General features: G+C 40.8%; 1 protein-coding gene across 1 annotated transcript; it reads left to right on the top strand.

Moving 5' to 3' along the window:
- Window positions 1-2,527: 2,527 nt before the first annotated feature.
- On the top strand, window positions 2,528-23,069 carry angpt2b (angiopoietin 2b). Its single transcript, XM_064347645.1, has 9 exons — window positions 2,528-3,327; window positions 11,371-11,526; window positions 13,251-13,372; window positions 15,069-15,301; window positions 15,552-15,676; window positions 19,385-19,486; window positions 20,594-20,760; window positions 21,800-21,930; window positions 22,254-23,069. The coding sequence occupies exons 1-9, from the start codon at window positions 3,046-3,048 to the stop codon at window positions 22,424-22,426; spliced, it is 1,491 nt and encodes a 496-aa protein (XP_064203715.1). The 5' UTR covers window positions 2,528-3,045; the 3' UTR covers window positions 22,427-23,069.
- The last annotated feature ends 1,011 nt before the right edge of the window (window positions 23,070-24,080 follow it).

Raw genomic sequence — 24,080 nt, 5'->3', positions numbered from 1 at the left:
CTGTCCATAAGACCTTATACAGAACACTGCAGGATCTTTTAAGTACTTAGCAAACTGTAACCTGGCCATCCTCATTTTGTGGCTAACTAGTGGTTGGCATCTTGCAGTGAACACAGTAAAATGTCCAGTGTTAATTCAACTCCAACAGTGTTAAATCGACTCTTAAAATATAACATTTACTCCTAAACTCAGAAGGTATATCCAGCATCTAGTGAATTCAGTCCGGGCCATGGTGTATGGGGTGATGCATAATCTTACACAGTGCTGACCAAGGAGGGAGGGTATTTCCTGTCTCATTACACAATAGTAGCTCTGGTCAGTACGGTGCCTGTGGCTGCTGCACAATATGCCCAGTGTGCTGGCTGCACAGCAAAGCTGCTGAGCAGTAATGACTGCATGCACTCTGGAAGACAATACAGCATGGCAGTCTACCATCCTTACTTGACAGAGAACGTGGTTGCATTTTGCATCCAGTGCCCTCGGGTGACCTCTGTTCAGGAATCCTTGACAACAGTCAACATCAGCTGCCTCTCCTTTCCCATCAACAAAAACCTGGACCATTTGCTGGATGTACTGACTAAGTCTGCTTCTCACACATCAGGGAACATTGTCTTCTCCTTTACCATAATAGGCACAATAGTCCAAAAGGATTATCAGCAGAAACATGTGTTTCTCAAGACCCTTTGGCTTCCCGCATTGGCTGTGGTTTTTGGGAGGAGAGGAAGAAAAAAAGAATAGAAAAAGACAAGCATTTCCCACTAATGTGCCTTGTTTTGTAGTTTCAAATCCTTTTACCTAAAGAGTTCCTGTTTAAATTCCATATCAGCTGAAACAATTCAGCCAATACACGCACATTATAAGAGCCTGATGTTTCTTTATCGTCCCAAGGCTTTTATGCTGCTGACTGGAATATCTTTTTTTTTTTTTAAATCAGCGTCATTGTGCTTTATGTTCCCAAGCAGATGTTCCTCTCGGGCATATGGCATAAAAACATATACACAGGGGTGAGACTATTTGCTCTGGAATGGAGATATGCTCCATATATTTACCTCAATGCTCCTGGATTTCTTATTTTTATTTTTGTTTTAGTAGACTTGTTTGGAGGGGACCATTCCAAACACTATTCGAAATACTTCTAATACTTCTTAATTCTACTTTTTACTTTTATGAAACGGCTTGTTGTATAAAAACTCTGTGCCTGCAGTTTAATGGAAACATAACAGAGGCTGGTGATTATCGAAAAATAAGGCAAAAAAGAAACCAATATCTAAATAAAGCTGAAATTCTCAAAATGCATTACAGGATTTGCATAGTAAAAAATATGAAGAAGAGCTCACATGCTTAGAGCACAGAAGCTAAGAACAGTTTTGCAGAGTGTACTACACATGTAAACTGTGGCCTTAAGACAGAGATATGAAGCAGTAGCTTGTCTCTGCTAGCATAAACCATTGGGCTGACATAAAGCATGCTATGTTTTGCAGAGTTAGCACCCATTGTGATCCCAGGCCATCAAAAAACTGGACATCCTCTCATTCTGAAAATATTCATCTCTGTATTCTCCAGTCCTTATTCCTTCTCTGCATCTCTTCCATTTTTTAGAGGTATATTTGTGACTGAGCCATCCTGCTGCAGCTTCTGACTCAACGTGCCTCTGTCCAATCAACAAATGCTGCTGTAACTGTTGTTGCTCAAGACTTGGCATGGCACAGGGTCATTGGTATATCTATCTATAAATAGATTATGGCATGCCGGCTACTGATTATATTGTTCTTACTTAAATTTAAACTTAGTAGGAGCTAACACCGAGTCATTCAAAATGTTTGAGCCACTCTCAGAGAACATTGTGATGACTGTCATTGCTGGATGGTGTGTGAGGATGTTTTAAATGTGCCCCAGAAAGCTGTTTTTAACTCACCCTCCTCCCCTCCTTTCCCTGCATGCCAAACTGAAATGGCCCACTCAGTGCTGTCAGCAAAGCGTGGCGTTGGAGAGGCATCCCCTTAAAGAGATAAGGGAACGGGGATGCATTTAGAACAGGCCATAATACGGCTTTACCCCCCTCATTCAGTATGTTCAAAATGCGCACGTTGTATGTAAATTGAGAACATAATCTGCCCTTGGGGATGTCAGAGGAAACATGGATTTAATTCAATTTGAACCCGTGGCCATGTTCATGAAAATTGCCCCCACCCCCAAACGTGCTTTATGACACAGCTGTGAAAAAAACTCTACTTATACAGAGGAAGGCAAGAGAGGAGGGGGTAAAGAGAGACAGAGTGAGTTAGTGAGAGAGAGAGTGGGAGAGAGAGGGGGGAGGAAAATAATGAGTAGAGAATGTTCCTGGTCTAAAGCATTGTGGTGGTTTCTCTGCATTTTTGTGGCTTCCTCTTCTAAACCCTGAGAGGGGGAGGTGGGGGGGGTGTTGAATGAGTATGTGTGGATGGAGTGGTGGAGAATGGGGGGGGGGGGGTTGAGGTAGAGCCACTGTACTTAAACAGCCCCTGGCACCTAAGTGACTACTCCTCAGCTGCTCTCGACCTCCGGCTAGCAGATAAAAAGTGAGAAAAAAGGGAGGTGAAAAGAAAACAAGGCGAAAGTGAAATAAATAGAGGGAGTGTACTCTGCGTGTTTCCTGTAGCTAGCAAAGCGAGCAGCAGCCTAGGCGAAGAACAGGAAGCACTCTCCTAATCCCCCTGTCCAGGCACACAGCGCTGAAGTCAGAAGACTGTGCTGAAGAGGTGCTTCTGGCGGCCAGTGAAGTGAACTGTCAGAGAGAGAGAGAGAGAGAGAGAGAGAGAGAGGGAGAGACAGAGAGAGAGAGAGAGAGTGCGAGAGAGAGAGAGAGAGAACTTACATCATAGTAGTTAAAAACCAAGGAAGAAAAGAAAAAGATAGAGGGGGAACAGCAAAAGTGAGCAGACCTTAGAGAGAGAAAGAGAGGGCCAAGGACACGAGCCTTGGGAACTGGCTCCTGTCCTACCTGGAAGCCAAGTGAAGGACGTCACTTTGCTCTTAGAGTGCCCGCTCTACAGTTACCTGCCTGGGATGGGATGGCTGCTAGCAATTGGCTGCCTGACAGCAGCGATGGCGGCTGCGATTGGTTCAGAGCGGAAGCACCACCAGGTACAGCATGGCCCCTGCAGCTACACCTTCCTCCTGCCGGAGGTGGACCACTGCCGCACCCCTGGGGATCTCCAGGTGACCAACTCGCTCCAGAGGGACTCACCCGTGGCTCCAGACACCCCGCCCATTGAGCCATCCTGGCAGAAGAGAAAGCTGGAAACCTTGGAGAGCGTGACAGAGAATAACACTCAGTGGCTGCAGAAGGTAGGGGTCATTCTCGCTTGAGCCACAGTGCTTCCTTGTCTACAGAGGTTTGCGATTGAAACACAGTTTTTTATACACACTAGAATATTATATTATTAAGGATTAGTAAACCACAGTACCACAGATTATTATATTTTTTTAATTAGCCAGTTCAATACTATAACCCTTATAATCTATATCCATTTTTCTTTTTGCAAATGTTCATAAGACGGGACCATTCATTATATGGTATATAGATTTTTTGGACCTGAAATACTGACATGACTGGCTCAGTAACATTTTTGATGCCTGTTTTCACTCTCACATTTAAAAGCTTTCAAGAATTCAACAATATATTGCCGTTTCTAAGAAAAAGTAAATAGAGGCACATTTGTGTTTGTCAGAGTGATTTATACATCAGGCATATGTTTCTAAATTTCCTCTGTTGAAAGGACCTGCTTCAAATATTCTCGGTTTTCAGCAGTCATTTCCTGGATTTAGATTCAACCTTGGCAATCCTTTGCCCTACTGACAGTTTATTCTTTGGGTATGAAGTTATATTTAAGACCTGTGGGAATACAAAACTCTGTTGCATGTTAGAAGTAAAAGGCAATGCTTATAGACATTACATATCAGGAAAAAGCAAACTTGCAGCTATTTCCTGTCATTGATGAAGCAGAATTAGCAAATGGCTGAAGTCATCAACTGAGAATAACAAATAAACATTATGTTTGTCACCATTCTCGTGTACCACAGGAATATCATGCATATTTGTTTCATGGTTACTGTACATTTGCTTCAGAATCAACCATGCATTAAGACCTACGATAGGATGCACATGAACAGCACATTTAGCACAGGTTCATGTTATTTTCTTTAGACCGGTATCATGGATCCAATCGGAATGAAAATAATTACAGCATAAATAAGTTAGGTTTTACGACATTTTTCTAAAAAATAAAAAAAGAAAGTATAATAAATGTTGTTTTGCTAAGCAGCAGACAAAGCCTGAAATATCTATAAGAAATATATATATATATATTATAAAACACAACTTTTAAAAAGAATTTTAAAAAATGTTCAAACTAACAAAGATGTAAAACAAAGCAATGCTATTACATTGAATTAGAAAATTTGAAAAGCTTTTATCTGCAGAACAATATAACTTCATGCTCTTTAACTGTTCTTAAGTGAACATGAACTTTTGTTGTCGCTCTGTGATATACCTCTCCTACAATCCTCACCTACACATCCACAAAAGGAATGAGAACCATGTGCCTAACTGGATAGAAAGCCTGTCTACCTTTATATATGATTAGTGCAATGGAATTTGGCTCCATTGCGAAGCCTCACATGGTATTTTCTCTATAAACTCATGGAGGTGAGTGGACTATGCTCACACAGCCGGGCTGAGCCAGATTGTCAGGCAATGACGTGATTGCAGAAACATTCCTGCCACGGTGAAGTCTGCTTGTGGTCTGTTCAGCTAGGTTTCTGCAGTCTGTCCGACATGTGGATTTGGGGTGCTTAATTGACTCAATCTGGACCCCGGGAGTCCGAGCCTGAGCAGTTGCTCTGAGAGTGAGAGTACAGGCTTGGATTTTACCACCAGGCAGTGGCTTCTTACACTTCATTACAATATTCACAGCAGGACCTTGTAGATCACAGGCAGCAGAACAGCTCCTGAAATACAGAAGAACGCAGCCCCCTGTATCCTCCTCTGTAACTGGGTGCCATGGGTTTTCAACACCTCTAAAGGGGCTGCAAAATATATCAGACACCCTTATTCTCTGGACTTTTGCAGCTCTGCTTGTGATCAAGGCTAGCTACCGACTCGACTCTCCCTCTAAGCTCTGAGCACTCCCCCAGCACCCCCTCTTTCCCAAATCAAACAAACAGACACACACGTGCACACACACACACAAACACACACACACACGCACACATGCCTACACACACACACAAACACACACACGCAGGCATGCACACACACACACACACACACACACACACACACACAGCCTCCCCAGCGCACAACCCTGCCATGTTTTGAGATGGAATCTCTGTCAGGCCACAAGCCTGGGGACTATATTTGAGCTACAGATTCTTTCACTCATGTTTCTCTGACTGTTGGATTAGTCCTCCCTCTTATCAAATCTGTTTCTCTGCCATCGATTATCACGTCTAAGGGGAATTTTAGGGGTTTTATGCACTGTCAGTGGTGATCTCAGACACTGGCTTGGGTGGATAGAAAACAGCAAAAAAACTGTGGTTTAAAAAAAGAGAAATGGCAGAAGAACACCTGTTCTTACACATTGATTTTCTACAGCATACTTCAAACATGTCAAATAGAAAAAAAATAAAGAAAAAAAGCTAAAATGTAGTGCAAGTGCACAACTGTGACACGCTCTGGATTTAATCTGATAAAAAGATTAGTGACGCCTCAAAATTTTCAGTACAGTTTGATGGAGAGAACTGTAATTAAAATTTTGTGCTTGTCTCATCTGCCTTGCTCTGTCACAGCTTGATATTGTTACTCTACAGAGGCTTGCAGATATGCTTTTCATCACAATAATTGCAAATGAACAAAGGCACTGCCTTTTTTATTCATTTGGTTTTAGGATCAGCTTTTCCAGACGTCATCCATGCAAACTAATAAATTAGCAAATGTATCATTCCGCAAAAGCTCGCTATAATTTCCCTTTTCAGCTCAGACAGTGGAGGCAATGACTTAATTCAGAAAAATTAGGTCTTTTTCTGCTAGTGTGTAGGAGTAGAAACTTTCTGTTGGCCTCTTAACGAAGCAACAAAATGTTCTGAAGTAACAGAGCAGCCTTGGACAATCTTCTGATAGCGGAAGAAAGACAGTCTCTATTACACAACGTTTTAGCTCTCTGACCGCTCCATGCATTTTAATCCGCCATAATCTCACTTGAAGAAATGCTTCCACTGTCAAAGCCAATTTCAGCACCAGCTATCCCAGCATTCCTACGTTAATACAACTCTTTAACTGTGCCGCAAGCAATATACAGTGTTATATTTAGCCCAATCTCTTGGCTTCGTGAAACCACAATAAACAACCCAAGAATGAAAGAAAAAAAGAAACATAATAGACCCTATGAAGTGCCATGATTTTTATTCACAGTTAAAAAGGGCACACAGAGCAGTTCTATACGAGAATAAGACACAGAAAAAGCATTTGGTGAAACATGAATTTATAAACCAGCCCTTTATGGGCCACTGAATTGGCAGATGCTTGAGGCGGCTAATGAAACTCCCTGGAGTTCATTCTCAAATACTGTATGTTTGTTCTTTTTTATTTCAGTACATCAAACAATTAATTTTCAGTTCCTGTTATTAATAAATGATTTATGATAACTCAAATAATTTCCAGAGAACAGCCCCAAGTGCTTTTTAAGAATATTTGAATGAATACTTTCTTTTTTGTATTTGCATTTTTCAAACCAACCTTGTTCTGTTCTCATGCACCCCAGTGAATCAGCTCTATGCTGAAACTTTATGATGCATGATGCACTTTTCATGACTTTGTTTTGCCCACCCATGCAATCCCACTGTGGTCTCACAACAGTTTGCCAGAGCCCAGAGAAGTGCTGAAAGCCGTCTCCCCAAACCGTTATAAATGCAAACCAATTACCATGTGAAAGAAAGTGCATACAAAACTTGACCTACACATGTATCAACGCCCTCCAAAAAAAAGAAAGTTTCATATAACTGTCAACAAAGAATAATACAGCCTTTGTGTTTGATTCAGTGCAGGAGCTCTCAAACATTACAATACTGGATCTATCTGTAGCAATATTAGCTGGATCTGAATTTCACTTAAACAGTTGAAGAGTTTTGGCAATTGGATCACAGAGAGGTCGACCTATTCATTAAAATGTCCAGTGTTAATCCACCTCTAATAGAGTACATCTAAGTCCAGTAAGGAGCATGTGAACATTAATTTATCACTGCACATTTTACTACATTCAGAAAGTGTGCATTCAGAAAGTTCAATAAAATGTTATCAAAAGTAATGACAGTATTCTGATGTTCTGCATGTGCTTGCATCTCCTGGGGATCAATTTCAAGTGTCATATGGACGTTAGTACAGTTGAACCTCTGACAAAGGAACCAAGGAATAGATGCAATTTGAGTTTTAAGAATTTTAGTTTTATTTAACTTTATTTTAATTTAGAATTTAATTTATTTTTATTTTTAATCGGCTACTCTCTTTTATGTTGCTATAATCTGTAGTCTACGATAGTTGCAAAAATAAAATTCATAAGACCCAAGCATTCACAAATAGCTGACTACATTGGCTGTCTTAGACCTCTTTTGTGAGCTGTTTGAATTTGTTCTCTCCCTACGTTCCCACACTATATTCTTTGGCAATAAGGTCAAGATATGCCCCTTGGTCTAAGTTTATAGTGAAGGGGGCAATAGCTTTGAGAGTGTTATATCCAGTTCACTAAATTCAGAACCCATGGACAGCCAGCACTGTTACTGTGCTGCACTGTTAGAAAAGTATGAATTATACATCCACTACATATCATGTTTTATGGCCAGCCAAGTTAGAGTGCATTGGGCACTTATTGCCTTACCTTTGCATACCTTTCTAGCACACTCCTAGAATCCTGGAATCAATCAACATCTGCCTCTCCTTAAATTTGCCTGGCAAACAAATGCAAATAAAACATTTTTAAGGTTTGTGAGTCAATTTTGGCAATTGTGGAACCTGTTAAATTCTTTATGGAGACAATTAGATATATTTGTGAGCGAAAATTGAGGATAAATGTTGATGTAATCCAGGTCTGAGAGTGTATAGATTAATTATTTTGTCAGGCTTCTAGGAAAATATCTAGTATAGGAATGCTATTGTGCAGGCAAATAGTTGCTTAAAATTAATTATATTGCCTGAAAGTCAAATTTCCAAGCAGTACAGATGTTTCCTCCTCTCCTGCTTGTTTCCATTTGAATCTTAACCACCATTTCTTGTTTTAGTTAAATGTAAAATAACTGACCAATATAAATAAAACAGAATGAGTTTTGAACAAATCAATTTCCAAAAATGTTTTTCATATTGTTGTCATGACTGATAAAAAAAACAAAAAAAAACATGTAATTTTAGGTTGGGGACATATAAGGACTGATAAACTGCCCCAAACAAATTAGGTTTATAAAAAAAGTGCACATCATATGATTACTGTTCAGCAAGGGACCACACGTTATCGATCTGAACACACAGTTATAATGGAGAGAGCAAAACATGCAATTTCTGATGTGCTGAATGAACAGAGGAAGGCTAAACATTCAATCCTTCAGCTATGGAAACGTGACTACAGGAATGCACAATCAAGTCAGTGTGATGTACATATGGGTGTTGTACATTCAATTAGCAAGAAGCTCCAGCAGAATCTTACCACCAGCATGGGATTGGGGCATAGTAAATACTGTATCTCCACAAGCAAGGCTTACTGGCAGTGAGGACATGCTGTTCTACTCAGCAGGAAATTACTTATAGTTTAATTTATTACATCATACACATTTGTATAGCTATACAAATACGTACCATGTAAGAAATTAAATGGTCTGCCGATACATTTATTGTATTTCTGTAGTCTAATTAATGGAATACATTTGCTTTAGTTCATCTAAAGTTAACAATGGACATGTATTATTATTAATATTATTATTATTATTATGTTTTTTTTATTTTACTTTTTTCCTAATTTGTATTTTAATATAAAAGAGCAGATATGGCTGTACAATGTTCAATACTTCTGTTGAAAATCTACTGAAAAGACTGAATGCACATTCAGTCCTTCAGTCCTACTGTGGTTTAGCTGGCACCCATACAACACAACCACGTTGTTCTCATTTTCTGCCATGCCAAACTCATAACATTATGGAAGTAATAATGAAGTAGCAATCTCCAAAAATCATCTGTCAGTGACACAGAAGCCAAAGCGTTTTAATGCCCCTTTAGGCCTTTTAAAACTCAGTCATATATAGACAGGACATGCAAGTCTGCCCTCACTTGAGTTATCACATGCTGTTAAATAAAGCCTCTTGAACCAAGCCTTATGAGTCAAGCAATCATCATTTAGCATGGTGTCTGCTAGCGCAATGCTGCCAAGTCCCTCCCAACAAACATAAAACAAAAAAGTATAAATGCAGATATTAAAATGAATAACCCACCCTTATTTATTGGAATGTACTGATGCTTGCTCAATTCTAACTGAATCCTCATTACTCAGAGTATAAATTCTAAATGAAAGATATAAACTTGTCCTGCGCAGTTTATGAAAAGAAAAAAAAAAAACTGTTGAATATGTCTACCGTGTGCCATTGCTCAAAAAAGCTAAATAGTAAGAAAATGTGTTTACTGCTCTGTGGTTCATGACACTAATCTCATAAATTGCAAGAATTTGTTTTATTCCTGTTCTATGCGACCTTGATAAACTGAATACGAACAATGACGCCTACATAAAGGCACAAGTGGCAAACATTCTGTCTGAAATGTGGCCATGCATCATGGAAAAAAATCAGAAACACATATTACAAGGCACTGTAAGGTCATATCATTTATTTGTGGTGTGTGCAGTTATGCACACAGTTGCACTCTAAAGGCAACACTGAAAACAATTGAAGAAGTAAAGTAAACTTTAAAGTTCTCACATACTGGTCTGGACTCTATTTTACCACAGGGTACGGAATGTTGACAGTGAGATTTATATTGCAGAAGTTTTTTATGCTCAATCTTCTAGATGTTACTTCTGCCATACTTCTACATTTTCTAAATAATTTTTTTCCCAGTGCTACATTTTTTTCACTGGTTCTCTTCTCATCATGATTTCTCCAGTGTAATGTTACGGCGTGCTTTAATTCACATAAGAGCTACTGAAAACAAAAACACGGTTTCCATATATCTAATTTTTGCACACAAAGCCAAGTTTTACTGGTTCCCACACAAATCAAAATTGGTGCCATGAAACATGAACATTCAGTGTGATATTGTCGCAATCCATTTCCCTGTAAGACATGGATGACAATTATTATCTGAATGATAACAATCTTGGTAAACTATCTTGGTAAAGTACAGACACTTCAGCTGCATGGTTATAAGCAACCATGTTTTATTATTTGTATTTTTTCTTACTTCCTGTAGCCAGTTTTGTGGTCACTTAAACATTTGCTCAGCAAACAACCAGTCATAAATATTTTACCTACCCCAACAAACAAAAATATATATATTTTTTTTTGTATTTTTTTTTTAACCGCCTTCATCAGCAAAAAACAAATTGGATCCCTTGTTTGGCTATGCGTCTGTGATACAGATCATGTGTAAATATTTACATGCATCTTCAGCAGCACCAGCTGGAGCTTCACTCTCTATGCTTCCCCATTTTGTATCCAATTCCAGACTTCATTTTTCTTTCTTTTTTCTTCTGTATAATTCTTTGACAGACACGTAATCCAGCGATCATTGTCGCAAATTCTAAGACTGTTATATCCTGGAAAAAGGTTGCTGGAAAACTGTCTTAAAAATAGGAAGGAACAGAAGGGTCTGCTTTAAGTGTGTCTGCTCAGAAAATACCAGGGATGGCAAAACACAGCTGTGACAACATTTGTCCGTGACTTTGACTAATAATTAAAAGCATTTTATTTCCTAAACGCAGGCTAACAAGTTCAGCTAACAGGGCTCATCATTAAAATGAACTGAGTTGGTGAAGAAAAAGTATATTGCTTGTGCTTACTTGTAAGTCAGTGTGTGGAACAAATGTTGATTGAATATAGGCCCGTGTCTCTTGGGTTAGCTACTTCCGTTAATGTGTGGGTTTTTGTAATCATATGGCTTTAAATCCCTGCATTAAATCTTATGCAACCCTTGATGCTTGAGATGGAACATCGGTGATGGAATGCTTCTTGAGACATTTTCTCTGATATTTTTGGACAACATCAAGGCTGTTTTGCGCATGAAGTCACAGCTTAGTGCTCACAGACATACGCACTTTATCAGGAGGGTAGGAGGAGTACACTTACAGTATGTGCCTTTGACAGCTTGAGAGCTACATCCAGGAGAATGTACGCACTGGGATGGAGGAGATGCAGCGCAACGCTGTCCACACGCAGACCGCTGCCATGCTGGAGATGGGGACCAACCTCCTCAGCCAATCAGCGGAACAGACACGCAAACTGACAGATGTAGAGACTCAGGTGAGCCAATGAGATGTAAGAAACAGTAAAAAAAGAACAGACAGCATTGTTCATGAGAAGATAGAAAAAGCATTTCTTTCTCTGTCCCAAGGTAGACTGTTATTGAGGTTGATGTGGGAATGTAACTAAGCACAGGGGGCAGTTTTCTCCTCAAATCACTGCATGTTGTTTTCATGTAGTTTTTACATCAAATGAGTGAATTCACTGTTTCAACAATTTCTCTGCCTTCCAATGTCTGAGAAAACAGGATTCATAGGCAAGGTGAGCTGTTTTTGGACCAGTGACACATAACAAGAAATAAGTTTTTTTTTCTTTTTGAGAAAGCATAACATCAATTCCCACAATTCCCTCACTCCTGCATCTATTATTTCAGACCTCACCCCTATGTTTGGTTTTTATCCTTTTCATTGCTGTCTTTTTGTCAGCTGTCCACTGTATACGGGGGTACAACCTGCACAAATATTATACCAGTTTTGTTCAGACTTTGTTTGTTATATCAATGAAACTGTTAAAACATTTCATGGTCAGGGCACTGAGGGCAGACATTCTTTGAGAAAACCCAGATGAACTCACCATGAGAAACCCATTGCCAAATGCAAAACATTAGGGGTTCCAAATCACACCTTGATCATTTTTTCACGGAATACAATATGAAGTCAACCAGGTAGGGGAGAGTGGGGCAAAATCTAACAAATGGTAAAATGTTACACAGAATTTATAGGTAGATCATCATGCTTGAACAATGTATTTCAGGTTAAACACGCAGAATTACTATCTCTTTGTCTCCAACGAACAGTGGGAGATCTCACTAATTATTTTGGGAGATATTGCCAAAAGTCTGTTGTCTGCAAGTTAATTTTTTTACCGAAAGTGTATTGTGTGCGTATGTCAAGGAATCCAAATGTATGCAATCGTAAAGAATCTTTTAGCGACTAACAATTGATGGGATTCGTTCAACTCAGACCTGAACTTTGTATTTTCCTATTCATCGATATAGGTAGGCCAGTTTTAAAAATCATATAACATGGAATTTTATTGAATTGGCTTACAAGTGCACCCCGCACAGTGTTAGTTTTTACCCCAACCTCAGGGTTAAATGTAACATTTCACTCTTGGTACTTTCAGTCAGATTTCTAGTGAATGGCATGTCCCATTTCATTGTGGTGTGTAATCATAGCCATGGGATGTAGGTTGTTTGTATTAAAAACCGATTAATCTGTCTGTAGTAATATTTTCAGAATTGAGCCAAATACGAAAACCGTTTTTCCCCGCTCTCCCCTACTGTATTAAATCAAACTAAATAATTCACACTCACACAGGAAGATACACTTTTGGCTATGACCATAATGAAAAGGTATGGGAGAGAATGAGCTAAAATATGCATTGTAAACCACTGTGCTACCCTTAAATAAGATATTTCTTTGACATAACTCACATATTCCATAGCATAGTCCACGAACTGCAGCTTCACCAGATAAGCACAAAATATATTATGGTCAGAAGACTGAGATAAGCTCTGCCTCTGATGTATTATGTAACATTAAGCAGAGCTCTGCACAAAGGCCTTATGGGAGATGGCTAATGGAAAAAACCTACAAGTCATTTTGTTGTGAAAAAATGTTCAACAGGGCAATCCGGACCATGATGCTGATGTGCTCTTCTGGGTACGCGATAGCCCTTTCTTATCTGTCTATCCCGTTGGCTGTTTGTCTGCCTGATATCAGGTGCTGAACCAGACCAGTAGGTTGGAAATCCAGTTACTGGAGTATTCTCTCTCCACACACCGACTGGAGAAGCAGATCTTGCAGCAGACGCAGGAGATCTCACGACTCAGCGACAAAAACAGGTCAGCCTGCGGGTCAGAATAGGAGGTGGTGCATGAGTTGTTGTTGTTGGGGATGGGGCACAGGGTCTGGGGTGCCATGGGCCACTGGCAGCCACGTGGCAAAAAAAGTGAAAAATGGCATTCTGTGGTTGGACAAGATGGCTGTCTGTTTTCACAAGCACAGTCACACGCGGTTGGGAGAAGAAAAAAAAGAAAGAAAACGTAATTAGGGAGCAATGTCTGTTTCGCATCCGTGTACATTTGTTTTTTTTCCCCCTCTAGCCTTCTGATGAATATTTATTAATAAATGACACACCGTCTGAGTAGCAAGAGTAGCCTGCATGCTTTAATGGCCAGAACATTGAAGGCACGTGCCAGAGGCCTATGCTGCTCCAGGGTCTGCTTCTTTGAACTTTTTCCAAAAATGCAAAAGGAACACCTCGCCCCAAATTCCACGAGCACAACATCTGGTAACGGGGTGATCATGAGGAACCATTCTGAGACACACCAGGCAAGGAAATGCCAGCAAAACGTAAAAGAAACAGCTGGCGATACAGTCTGTTGGAAGTTGTCTGTGACAGGTTTATAAAAAGGAGGGGAAGAAAATGCACTTAGAGATATATAAGGTCTGCATTTATGGAGCAAGAGAAAGTCGCTTATTCAATCTGGGCGGCTAGATTGTTTCAATAAATAACCTTGGCAAAGGCATTATTCAGATCCGTAAAAGTCAGTCAACAGGAACTGACTGTCTTAATTTCAAACGAGGTGCCGTTAAAATTTTCTCTGGCTGTCAGAAGGGTTGCCTTTGGGAGTGATAGAAGGGACCGGTCTCAGGTGCCAGGTTTTCACCTTGTCCAATCACAAGCCTGCTCTATTGTTCAGCAGCGTCTGCCACACTTTACTATCTCTTCCTAAAAAGAGACGCTGATTCATTTTTGTGGAGGCTGGATCAAAGTTGCGGCCTGGCTTTCTTTCAGAAGCTGAGGTATCCATGTTCCACACAATGCAGACTTGCCCTTCACAGTGAAATCGTCAGGAACTCTCACACAGTTTATATGAGCAAAATGTACAAAATGTTCTTGGTTTAACAATGAGTTCTTTTAACACTGCAGGTATTATTTTGTTGTGTTCTGTTTTGCCATTTTTTTTAAGTTATTGACAGCAAAGATAGTGCCCGATGCAGACCCTGAGATGAAACATTGCTCAATATCCTTCTGCTGAAAAGCAGGATTGTTTTACTTCTTGTTATGACCACCAAATATATCTTCTCCTTGTCTCCATGCTGTGATTTTTATTTCCTATACTCTGTGGATTTTGAGAAAAGTTCAAAACTTATGGAGATGCTGTCTGTTCTACGATGGTATGAATAATGCAGAACAAATCAAAAGTTGTGTGTTTGCATGGGAATTTTGAATGATTGTATGAATTTTGATATAAAAAATTTTATTAAAATTTGAAATATGAGCCCTTGCACAGTAATGGGCTTTGGCTACTTTTTTTTCTTTCCTATTTTGCGTTATTTCTGCCATAGGGATTCCACAAACTATATTAAAAATGAGCTTTTGTTTAATTATTTTTTTTAAAGCAAAACAGCATCTTCCCAAAAAAAAAACTCCCAGTTATATAAGACTGCATCACAGCCATCAGAGAATATGCTTTCACATAATCAAGCTTCTATTCCTCCGGGCCCTTGATTGCATTGCTCTCTTTGTCTCAGCTTTCTGGAGGAGCGGCTGGGGGCCGTGGAGAGCAGGCACGCGCAGGAGCTGCAGGCTCTGCAGCAGGAGAAGCTCCAGCTCCAGGAGCTGCTGGACAGGCAGAGCCGGCTAGTCAGCGAGCTGGAGGGAGAGCTGGGCAGCTCCACTCGGAACAGCACGCTGCTCCAGCGGCAGCAGGCCTCGCTCACGGAGACCGTGCAGCGCCTTTTGTCCATGGTCACCCATTGCAACGGTCAGTACCATGTCCCAACAGTATGACCTTTGGCATCGGCTAGGGTGCAGGGCAGATGCGTGTGTCGGCTGGCAAACATTTTTTGATGACTGGATGCGCCAATGGTACATAAGATCAAGGACACAGGAGATGTGTTATAGCTAAGAAGCAAAGTGCTAACAAATGCAATATAAAACACTCTTCATGTGTAGCATTTTGCATTCAGTGGCATTGGTGGTATTGAAACAAACCCTCTAACTCATTCCAACAGAGATCTCCAGTCATCCTAAAGAGGAGGCAAGACGTTTCCAAGACTGCGCAGAAATATATAAATCCGGGATTACAGAGAATGGAGTGTATGCCCTGCACCTCCCCAACTCAACTCAAACAGTGAAGGTGAGGAGGTTGCCCTGGTGATGACCGGGGTGTGGAGATATTGCTTTATTACTGATAATCTTTAGATGCTTTTTCAATTTGATAAATGTAGATTTACTTTCATAATTATTCAATTAAAATGTTGAATTTTACAGTATACATATATTGCCTTTTGAGATCTGGAACAGAGTTCACACCAGTTTGGTGCCTTTCTTGTGTGAACAAAATAATATTTGCTCAATTTGCATTATTTCTTGTCTGGGTGAAGATTTAGCTTATCTTCTTTACAAAAATGTAAGCATTATTTTCCTTAATTATTCATCCTTATGACAAATTAGAAACACAGTAGTGATAGTTACGATCTTTAGTCTCAGATATGTTGAGACATACTGTGTGTAGTTTCTGCTAAATTTCAAACTACACTAGTCTTTCCTTCTGCTATTTAGGAGTATTTAGAGCTATATTATGGGGAAGTTGTGACACTGGGTGTGACTTCCTATCATCATATTCATAGGCTTCTGAATTACTGAGCTTGAATGCTATGGTATTGCACAACACAGAATTTACAAAAATAAAAGCTGGTAAAGTTTTGACATAAGCAAACATCCTATGTTCAACACGGTAGGTTTGCTGGGGCAACACATGGCAATCAAATGTGTTGGGAAAACGGACAGACAAAAACATTTCCCTTTTGACTTAAACAAATTGGCACCTTGACAGAAATGAAAGGCCTCACAAACACTCTGGCCCGCCTCTGTGAAATATAGCGCCGACTTCATCCACTCACTATTCCGGCTGAGAATTAATCTGAAGGGGGTGACACAAGAAAAAAAAAAAATATTTCCATCCATGTCAGCGGTGACATTTTGCAGTTTTATTTATATTTATTTATTTTTCTCAAGGATTTCATTAAAACCTGGGGGAAGCAGCGCACCCTCGTAATGTAATGCAATTTGGAGGAGGAATTAATGTAATTCAATGAGGGTTGCAAAAGGGAAATTGCTGCCTTCAAGCCAAGAATTAAAAAGAACAAAAAAGTAACAGGAGCTCATCAACCGGGACTGTGTGTCACAAATTAATGTCAGATATGTTTAAGTGGTGCACTGCTGAACCAAAGTGTCTCATTCATCTGTAGTTAGCATTTACTATTGACTCACAATCAAATCTCATTCCAGGGTTACCTTGCTGTGGTAGACCTTTTCGGAAAGTCCTGGAGAAATTGTTTTATATTTCTTTCCTGCTTGTATTTTGTTTCCTGTGGGCATAACAGCCAGGTGTTTGGCAAAGGGAATGTTGTTTTCTGCCAACTTGGAACTAATAGTGGTTGATGTAGCACACGCTGCTGAATGCAGTATTGCCATGCTTTCAGTTTGTGCCGTGTACCCTATTGCGAGGAGCTGGGTGGCTGCCTTCACGTAGGGATATTTAAATTGCCCTATTTGTCTGCAGTATGTTTTTGTAATGGATGAAGACAAGCCAAAATATTTGTGTTAAATGCCGAATTTATAAATGAATACATGGAGAAGGAGACCCTCATAACAAATCATGACTTGTATGCATGGGTATAATAATGACAATAATAATAATAATAATAATAATAATTATTATTATTATTATTATGCAATCAATTACCTGTTAACCCTGCCACTGGGTCAGCTAATGACATATGCTAGCCTATAGAGCTCCTTTTTGTGAGCACCTGTATTGACAGAGCCACTCAGGAGCCACATTTTAAGAAATCTCCCAGACTACAGGCCTTTCTTCTTTGAACCCCAGCTTAAGCACCTGCTTGTGAGGGGAGGGTCTTGTGTGAGTTTTCTTTTTGCCCCTGCCAAAAATGTATGTCTTTGACATTGCCTACTGGGAACAGGACCTGTTCATTCTACTGCTCACAGGGAAAACTCAAAAGGTCTAAATGGAATTTTCTTGGGTTGTCATTCAGTTCTTGGATGCTTGCAAGTACGGGAACAATGCTGTGTAAGCCAGGATTTGAAATTGAAAGATTTTGTCACCTAGCAACCAAAATGCAGCATGGCTGTTTTGTGTTCACAGCTTGCTCAGACCAAGACGAAATTGACTTTGAGTCCTTCCTTTCAAAGTGTAACTTTGAGACAAAAAGGCAGTGTCAGTCATATGGCAGTGGTCTATAATGTAATTACCCATTCATTTATGTCAATGTTGCTTTTGGCATGTCTTAATATGACAAGAATGTTTATTCCATTGCTCAAATTGAGGGTAAAATAAGAAAGTTGGGTCATAATGTTCGTCCTACAGTTTCAGTCTGCCACTGATGGTGCCCTCACCATTTAAAACAGAGTTTAGTAAGTTCACCTGGGAAGAATTATCTCTATTTTAGGTGAACTACCATTTGCAACCTCAAAGGTATATTCCTCTGTTTTTTAATGCTCTTACTGAATTGAAAACACATCATTATGCAATTACCTGATTTGTAGCACAAGCAATACGATTATGCCACGGAAAATGTTGGTAATCTCTTTTTTTTCCACACTTCAGAGAGGAAATTGCACAGACAGTGAAACCTAAGGAGAACTAGTTTGAGGCAGAAGCTACGTAAAACCACTTAAGTTGTAAAAATATATAAAAAAAAAAATAAAAAAAATTAGTAAAAAAAAAAACTAAACATTTTTTTTAACCCTGTGGGTATCAGTATGATTCATTATATTCTGCCAAAGCACAACATGTGTGTAACTGAACTAAGAAAAACAGGGCAGGTAACCAAAGACAGGACAGCTACTTTCCATCCTCCAAATGAATGCAAAGTGCCACTCTTAGTTCTGTTAGCTTGGAGCAGGGTCCCCGGGCGACTGTCATGTTTGCTTACCCTGATGCATTCAAGCCAAGCAAGAGCGGTGCAACGTTTCACCACTAGGTCTGCCCTCCAAGATCTGCATTTCATCTCGCCTGAAAACATTTGGTTTGTCATCTGTTGAGCGCAGCGATGGGGGAGTGTAAGCACCCAAAAGCAGCCCTCGAACCCCGGCTCCGCGTCCGCCGGGACGATTAACCAAAACATTGCGAGCTGAACTCGATCTGCGTTTTCCGCACGTCACGGCTGCCATGGGAACCATCCATCAGCGAGAGGTGTTGACCTCTCGACCGGCGGCCACTTTCACAGCTGTGCTCTGTCAAGGTGTAAATTTAATCCAAAATGGCAAAATAGGGTTCACTCTCAGATTCACAAGGAACAATGTTCCTAATTTTTTTGTACACCTCATCATTTATTTAAATCATATACAATCACTTGTATGTAGCATGTAGATATTGTGGCCATTTTAAAACACCAGTAAGATAAACCCTAACAAATGAAATAAAAATAAAACTTTTATAGCTGTGTACTGTAGAGGTTCTGTACAGGAAATGTATTTGTTGATATCAACTCTGTTACCCACAGCTATTATTTTCTACAGCATTCATTGCCGTCTGCACTCTGTGGCACTTTCAGTCCATGTGAGATATGACAGGAATTTTAACATGGGAAACCTTTCACACAAAATGGAAAAATACTATAATAAATTGGGAAAAACACTATACACTACATACTGCACCCGTCAAAATGATAAGCCAGTACTTTTTCATCAACGGCTCAACGTTTCTACAGTCTGGCCTTTTGCCCCATTGATCCAGCAATGTATTTTGTACCGTAATTATGATGCTTATGGAGTCACTCTCCCAGTGCGGAATAGTGTATTTACCCAGGTCTCCTCACAGGTGTTCTGTGACATGAAAACCAGGGGTGGGGGATGGACTGTTCTGCAGCACCGCCAGGACGGCTCGGTGGACTTCAACCGTGGCTGGAAAGACTACAAAACGGTAAGTAAGATCAAACACGTGGGTGTCGTACGTATGTGTATAACCTGTAGAAGGGGAGAGTTAAGGACATAAACCGACAACATTAAATGCCTGCTGCGTTCACATGTTTGGAATGTTGCCACGGTAGCCTGAAAAGTGAAGAGCAGTTATCATAATTGTCCTGTATTGTACGTAGACGGAAGTAGCAACTGTCCTTAAAAGGAGGTATTGTGTACTTGGTACTGTATGTCTAGAAAATGATTTACCGCAAGGGTTCACTTTAATAAATATAGAAACATGTCTGGTGATTATTGCTGATTATTTTTCAGAGGACAGCTCTAGGTGCATTTTAAATTCCAGTGTTTATAAATTGAATAAACTTCTGTCAGGTTTGATTTAGGGAAGAGGGAAGTAGTTACAGCTATGCAGAGAGAGACCCACTTAGAGAGCTTACAATTTAATCAAAATAATCTTTAAAAAAAAGTGAGATTGTGTTCCAAAAAAAAACAAAAGAAAAAAAAAGTGTTTTCACTATTGCAAAGTAAATGTTTGCCTTCGGTTTGAGTGTGGGAACAGCAACCAGACAGATGTTCAACTCTTAAATGACACGTAGCATTTCCACAACATTACTTTAGCATTAAGCAAATGTTCTGTTATCCGGGTGGCCACATAGCATTCGCTTTAGGGGAAGTCATCGTGATGGGAAACACAGATTTTGAAATATAATTAGTCACAAAGATGTAATTGCGAGTAGGCTCTCAACAAAAGCTGAGAGTGGTCATTGGATGCAAATATAAACACAGCACGTGCTTGACCAATGGGCCACATGGTGAGGGTTTTCCTGGTGGTCTTCTCGTGCTCCTTCTGAGTCTATGCGGGGAGGTAGCGAGAGGATTTTTGAATAATGATGATACTGTTGTTGTTTAAGTCATGCTTTTCCCCTCTAGTCATTCTAACCACAGTATGCATTGCATTTTAAATATCTCTTTATCACATTTTGGCTTGATTTATTCTTGGCCCTTGCTTGCAAAATCTTATCAGACCTCAGTGAGTACATGGAATATGTTTTTCTCCGTGGACCTGACCCTGGCTCAGTTTGCCCCTCTCCCCTTCGCATCCTTTCTACAGGGATTTGGAGATCCTTCTGGGGAGCACTGGTTGGGCAATGAAATCATTCACCTTCTCACCTCAGCCCAGGACTACAATCTTGAGGTGCAGCTGAGGGACGTGCAGGGAAATGAGGCCCACTCACATTACGACTATTTCTATGTCAGCACAGAAGAAAAGAACTACAGGTACCAGCAGCCTTTTCATTCAAATCGGTGCTTAACAAGTTTAGTCGTGCATAATTTGGACATGGACTAGGTTTGGACCCCACCTCTCATGGAAATATATAAGTTTTATACATTTTACACATTTATGGAAACATTCTTAACATTCTTTTTTCTTCATTAAAGGCTTTACTCTTAACACCTGCTTTGTCCTTTGTCAGCTCTGGCCAGGTGGCCTGACTTTCAGATGGCAGCTATTAAAATGCTGAGGGCTGACGATGCCCAATTATGCCACCCGCGAACCCAAACCGATGGAATAACGACATCATTCCAAATAAATGAATTGCAATAAAACGGCGGCCTGCGGAGATCTCGGTGTATCGTACGCCTCCTCATCGAGGTGGCGCGGCGTGGTGAGCCTCCGTACCGCGGCGTAAACGGGCCGCTCGCTGGTGCCAAGAACCACCTGACCTGTTTCTCATTTGGCCTCAATGTGTGCGCTTTTATCATCACACAGAGAACATTGCCTTTTTTTGTTGCGCTGTTCGGGTTCCTATCAGGCCTCGGCTCGGTGACCTGCGGTGAGAGGAGTTAGCGCCGCTTTCCCAGCCAGCGTACCTCCCCTGCGGCCCATGCTGTGTGGTCCTACCGCCTGGAAGCTTTCCCCTGCTGAAGTGTCATTAAGGCGCAGTTGAAGCTGTTGACGAGTTTCTTCTGCAGATGAGGCTGTTTATTTAAAAAAAATAAATAAATAATTGCTCCTGACTGTAGCACCTGGGTACAGGGTATTGATCGAAACAGAATACAAAAACCTCTGTAGCCAATCTAAACAGTTTGTCAGTTTTATTGTTGGCCTCCACCCTAATATTTCTCTCTCTTGTTCTTTGTCTCTATCTTTCTCTCTCTCTCTCTCTCATTCTTTGTCTCTCACCCAATTCCTCTACCATAAATCCTCAAATACCCCTTTAGGTTGTTTGTAGTCTCCTGCTAAATGGACTAATTTATTGTGCTGGTGCTGAATGAAATTAAACGGCACACAATGTTTTATTTCCATGACTTTCAGCCTGCAGTTCCGAGGGTTTGGCGGCTCCGCAGGTCGAACTAGCAGCCTGACCCCTTCTGGCACCCCGTTCAGCACTAAGGATCGAGACAATGACAACTGCAGCTGCAAGTGCGCTCAAATGGCCTCTGGAGGTAGCCGGCACCCTCTCACCCCCAACTTATTATCAGACTGAATATTAACTCTGCTGAGCTCAAGCCTTACAGACTCTCGCTCTCACATACCCGCTCTCCTTGTCCTTTCTTCCCCCATCATTCCTTCCCTGCCCTTCCTCCTGCTCTCTCCTATTGTTTTCCTCATCTGAGTGCCCTCTGTATGAATATAGTCCAAATCATTATGTATCTAAATGAAATGGAAACTGACATGACAGGAGCAGTGAAGCAGTCTCTAGAGGCGATTTCTACCTGTTATTTTCTCTCAGGCCCTAACCTCCCTCTTCTCTCTCCTCAAATAATAGGCTGGTGGTTTGACGCCTGTGGGCCCTCCAACCTCAACGGCATCTACTACGGTAGCGGTTCCAATGTGGTCCGTTACAATGGGATCAAATGGTATTACTGGAAAGGACCCAGCATGATAGCTAACATGACGACGATGATGGTGCGGCCCGTGGACTTTCTGAGAACACCGTGATGATGTCACAATGGGCACCATGTTATGATGTCACCGTCGGACTGTCAGTGCTGGAAGACCAGTGGTGGCCAGTGAAATATTCACTTTGGCTTACATTTCCTTCAGCTTGTGTTCTTGCTATCGTGGAGTGGCCTATTGAAAGCGATATTGCGCAAGACTTGTGGTCATCACTTTCTCACTTTCGTCTAGTGCATAGAGTGATAAAAATTACTGTGCAACTCAAAAGGATGCTGGAGCTATTAAATGTAGCATGCTTGTATACCAATCGGTGGGGTGTCCTATGGCAACATCTGCTTTGTGACATGATGGAACATGATTTAATTGGACTCTATAGGGTAAAACTATGCTGTGCCTAATGACAGATAGCTCTTACAAAGCATAGCAGCAGGGCAGGACACTCCACATGTACTTGATTTGGCTGTAATTAGTTTTCTCTTGCTATAGGCTATATCTTTTCCTTTGTTCCATGGCATTTTTGATTAGAAAATAAATGTTTTTTCAGGTAAGTTTAAAGATTTAGAAGATTATCATCTTGAGATCAAATAATTTCTGTTTAAAACGTGTATGAGACTCTGAAAAATGTATTTTTATACAAATGTTTGCATTTTTAAAAAATATTTCTAATAAAAGTGATAAGGAGAAATTCTGCTTAAAATGTGCTTAAAAACTGTCAGTAACTTTTGCTCTATTGAAAAACAGACCAGTTCTTTGGTAAATTACTTATTCTTAACTATTCTGATCCGGGTATAGGAAATCATAAAGTGACAATGCTTAGATACACATTATGCTGAGATTTAGTCATTTACCAATGATTTAACATCAGAGAATATTTCACCATGGTCAAATTTAGGTACTAAACACTTTCCCTTGTATTACAAACAAATGTAGTATCCAGCTTTTAAATGATGTTACTATGTTATTATTCTGGCATTGCAGCTATACAAATCATTGCAAGGAGTATTTAGCACTGGACGCCTTTCGCCATTTGTGAGGATGGAGATGCAGTGAATGTCGCTGACAAGCACCAGCATCCATGCACGCCTTCCAACACAAACAGCTGTATTATATGTGGAGCTGCCCTGTGACGGATCACAGCATTCTGAAGCAGCCCACCGCCATGCGTTTCATAAAGACCCTTCGATGATTAACGCCCTGCGCCTTGAGGCTATGGTACGTGGGCTGCAGGAGGCGGGCGGGGCGGGCCCTGGATCCGGGGGAGGGACCTCTCGCATTAATTTGGATTACTCGCAGCGATGCCAGGGCCAGGCAATGCACAAATTAGGTCCCCTTTCAGCGGGTTCTGCTCCAGCAGAGGGCGAAACCTTGTCCTCAAGTCTATCTTCTCTCTTTCGGAAGGGGGGCAGGGGGGGTTAAGAAAGGGGGTCCGGGGGAGGGCTGACCAGCCAGGACTCATAAATCTCTGTCCGGCCTCAGAACGGTGTGATGACTTTCACAGGACGGTCGGTACAGGTGAAATCGGGGACAGAGCGGTGGCTTCAGGGGGTGGGGAGCGCGGGGTTGATGTATGTGGGGGCCTGACTGGCCCTGATGATTCAGCGAGTGTGGCCAGGACCAGGGAGCCCTGAGGGAAATCAAATCAATCAATCACATGGCTTTATCAGAGCAACAAATTAACTTCCCTCATTGGTAAAAT

This window comes from Anguilla rostrata, chromosome 8 (genome assembly GCF_018555375.3).
Source record: "Anguilla rostrata isolate EN2019 chromosome 8, ASM1855537v3, whole genome shotgun sequence".
Taxonomy (NCBI): Eukaryota; Metazoa; Chordata; class Actinopteri; order Anguilliformes; family Anguillidae; genus Anguilla; species Anguilla rostrata.
Note: the sequence above shows the minus strand (reverse complement) of the source record. Positions and strands in the feature narration are given on the sequence as shown.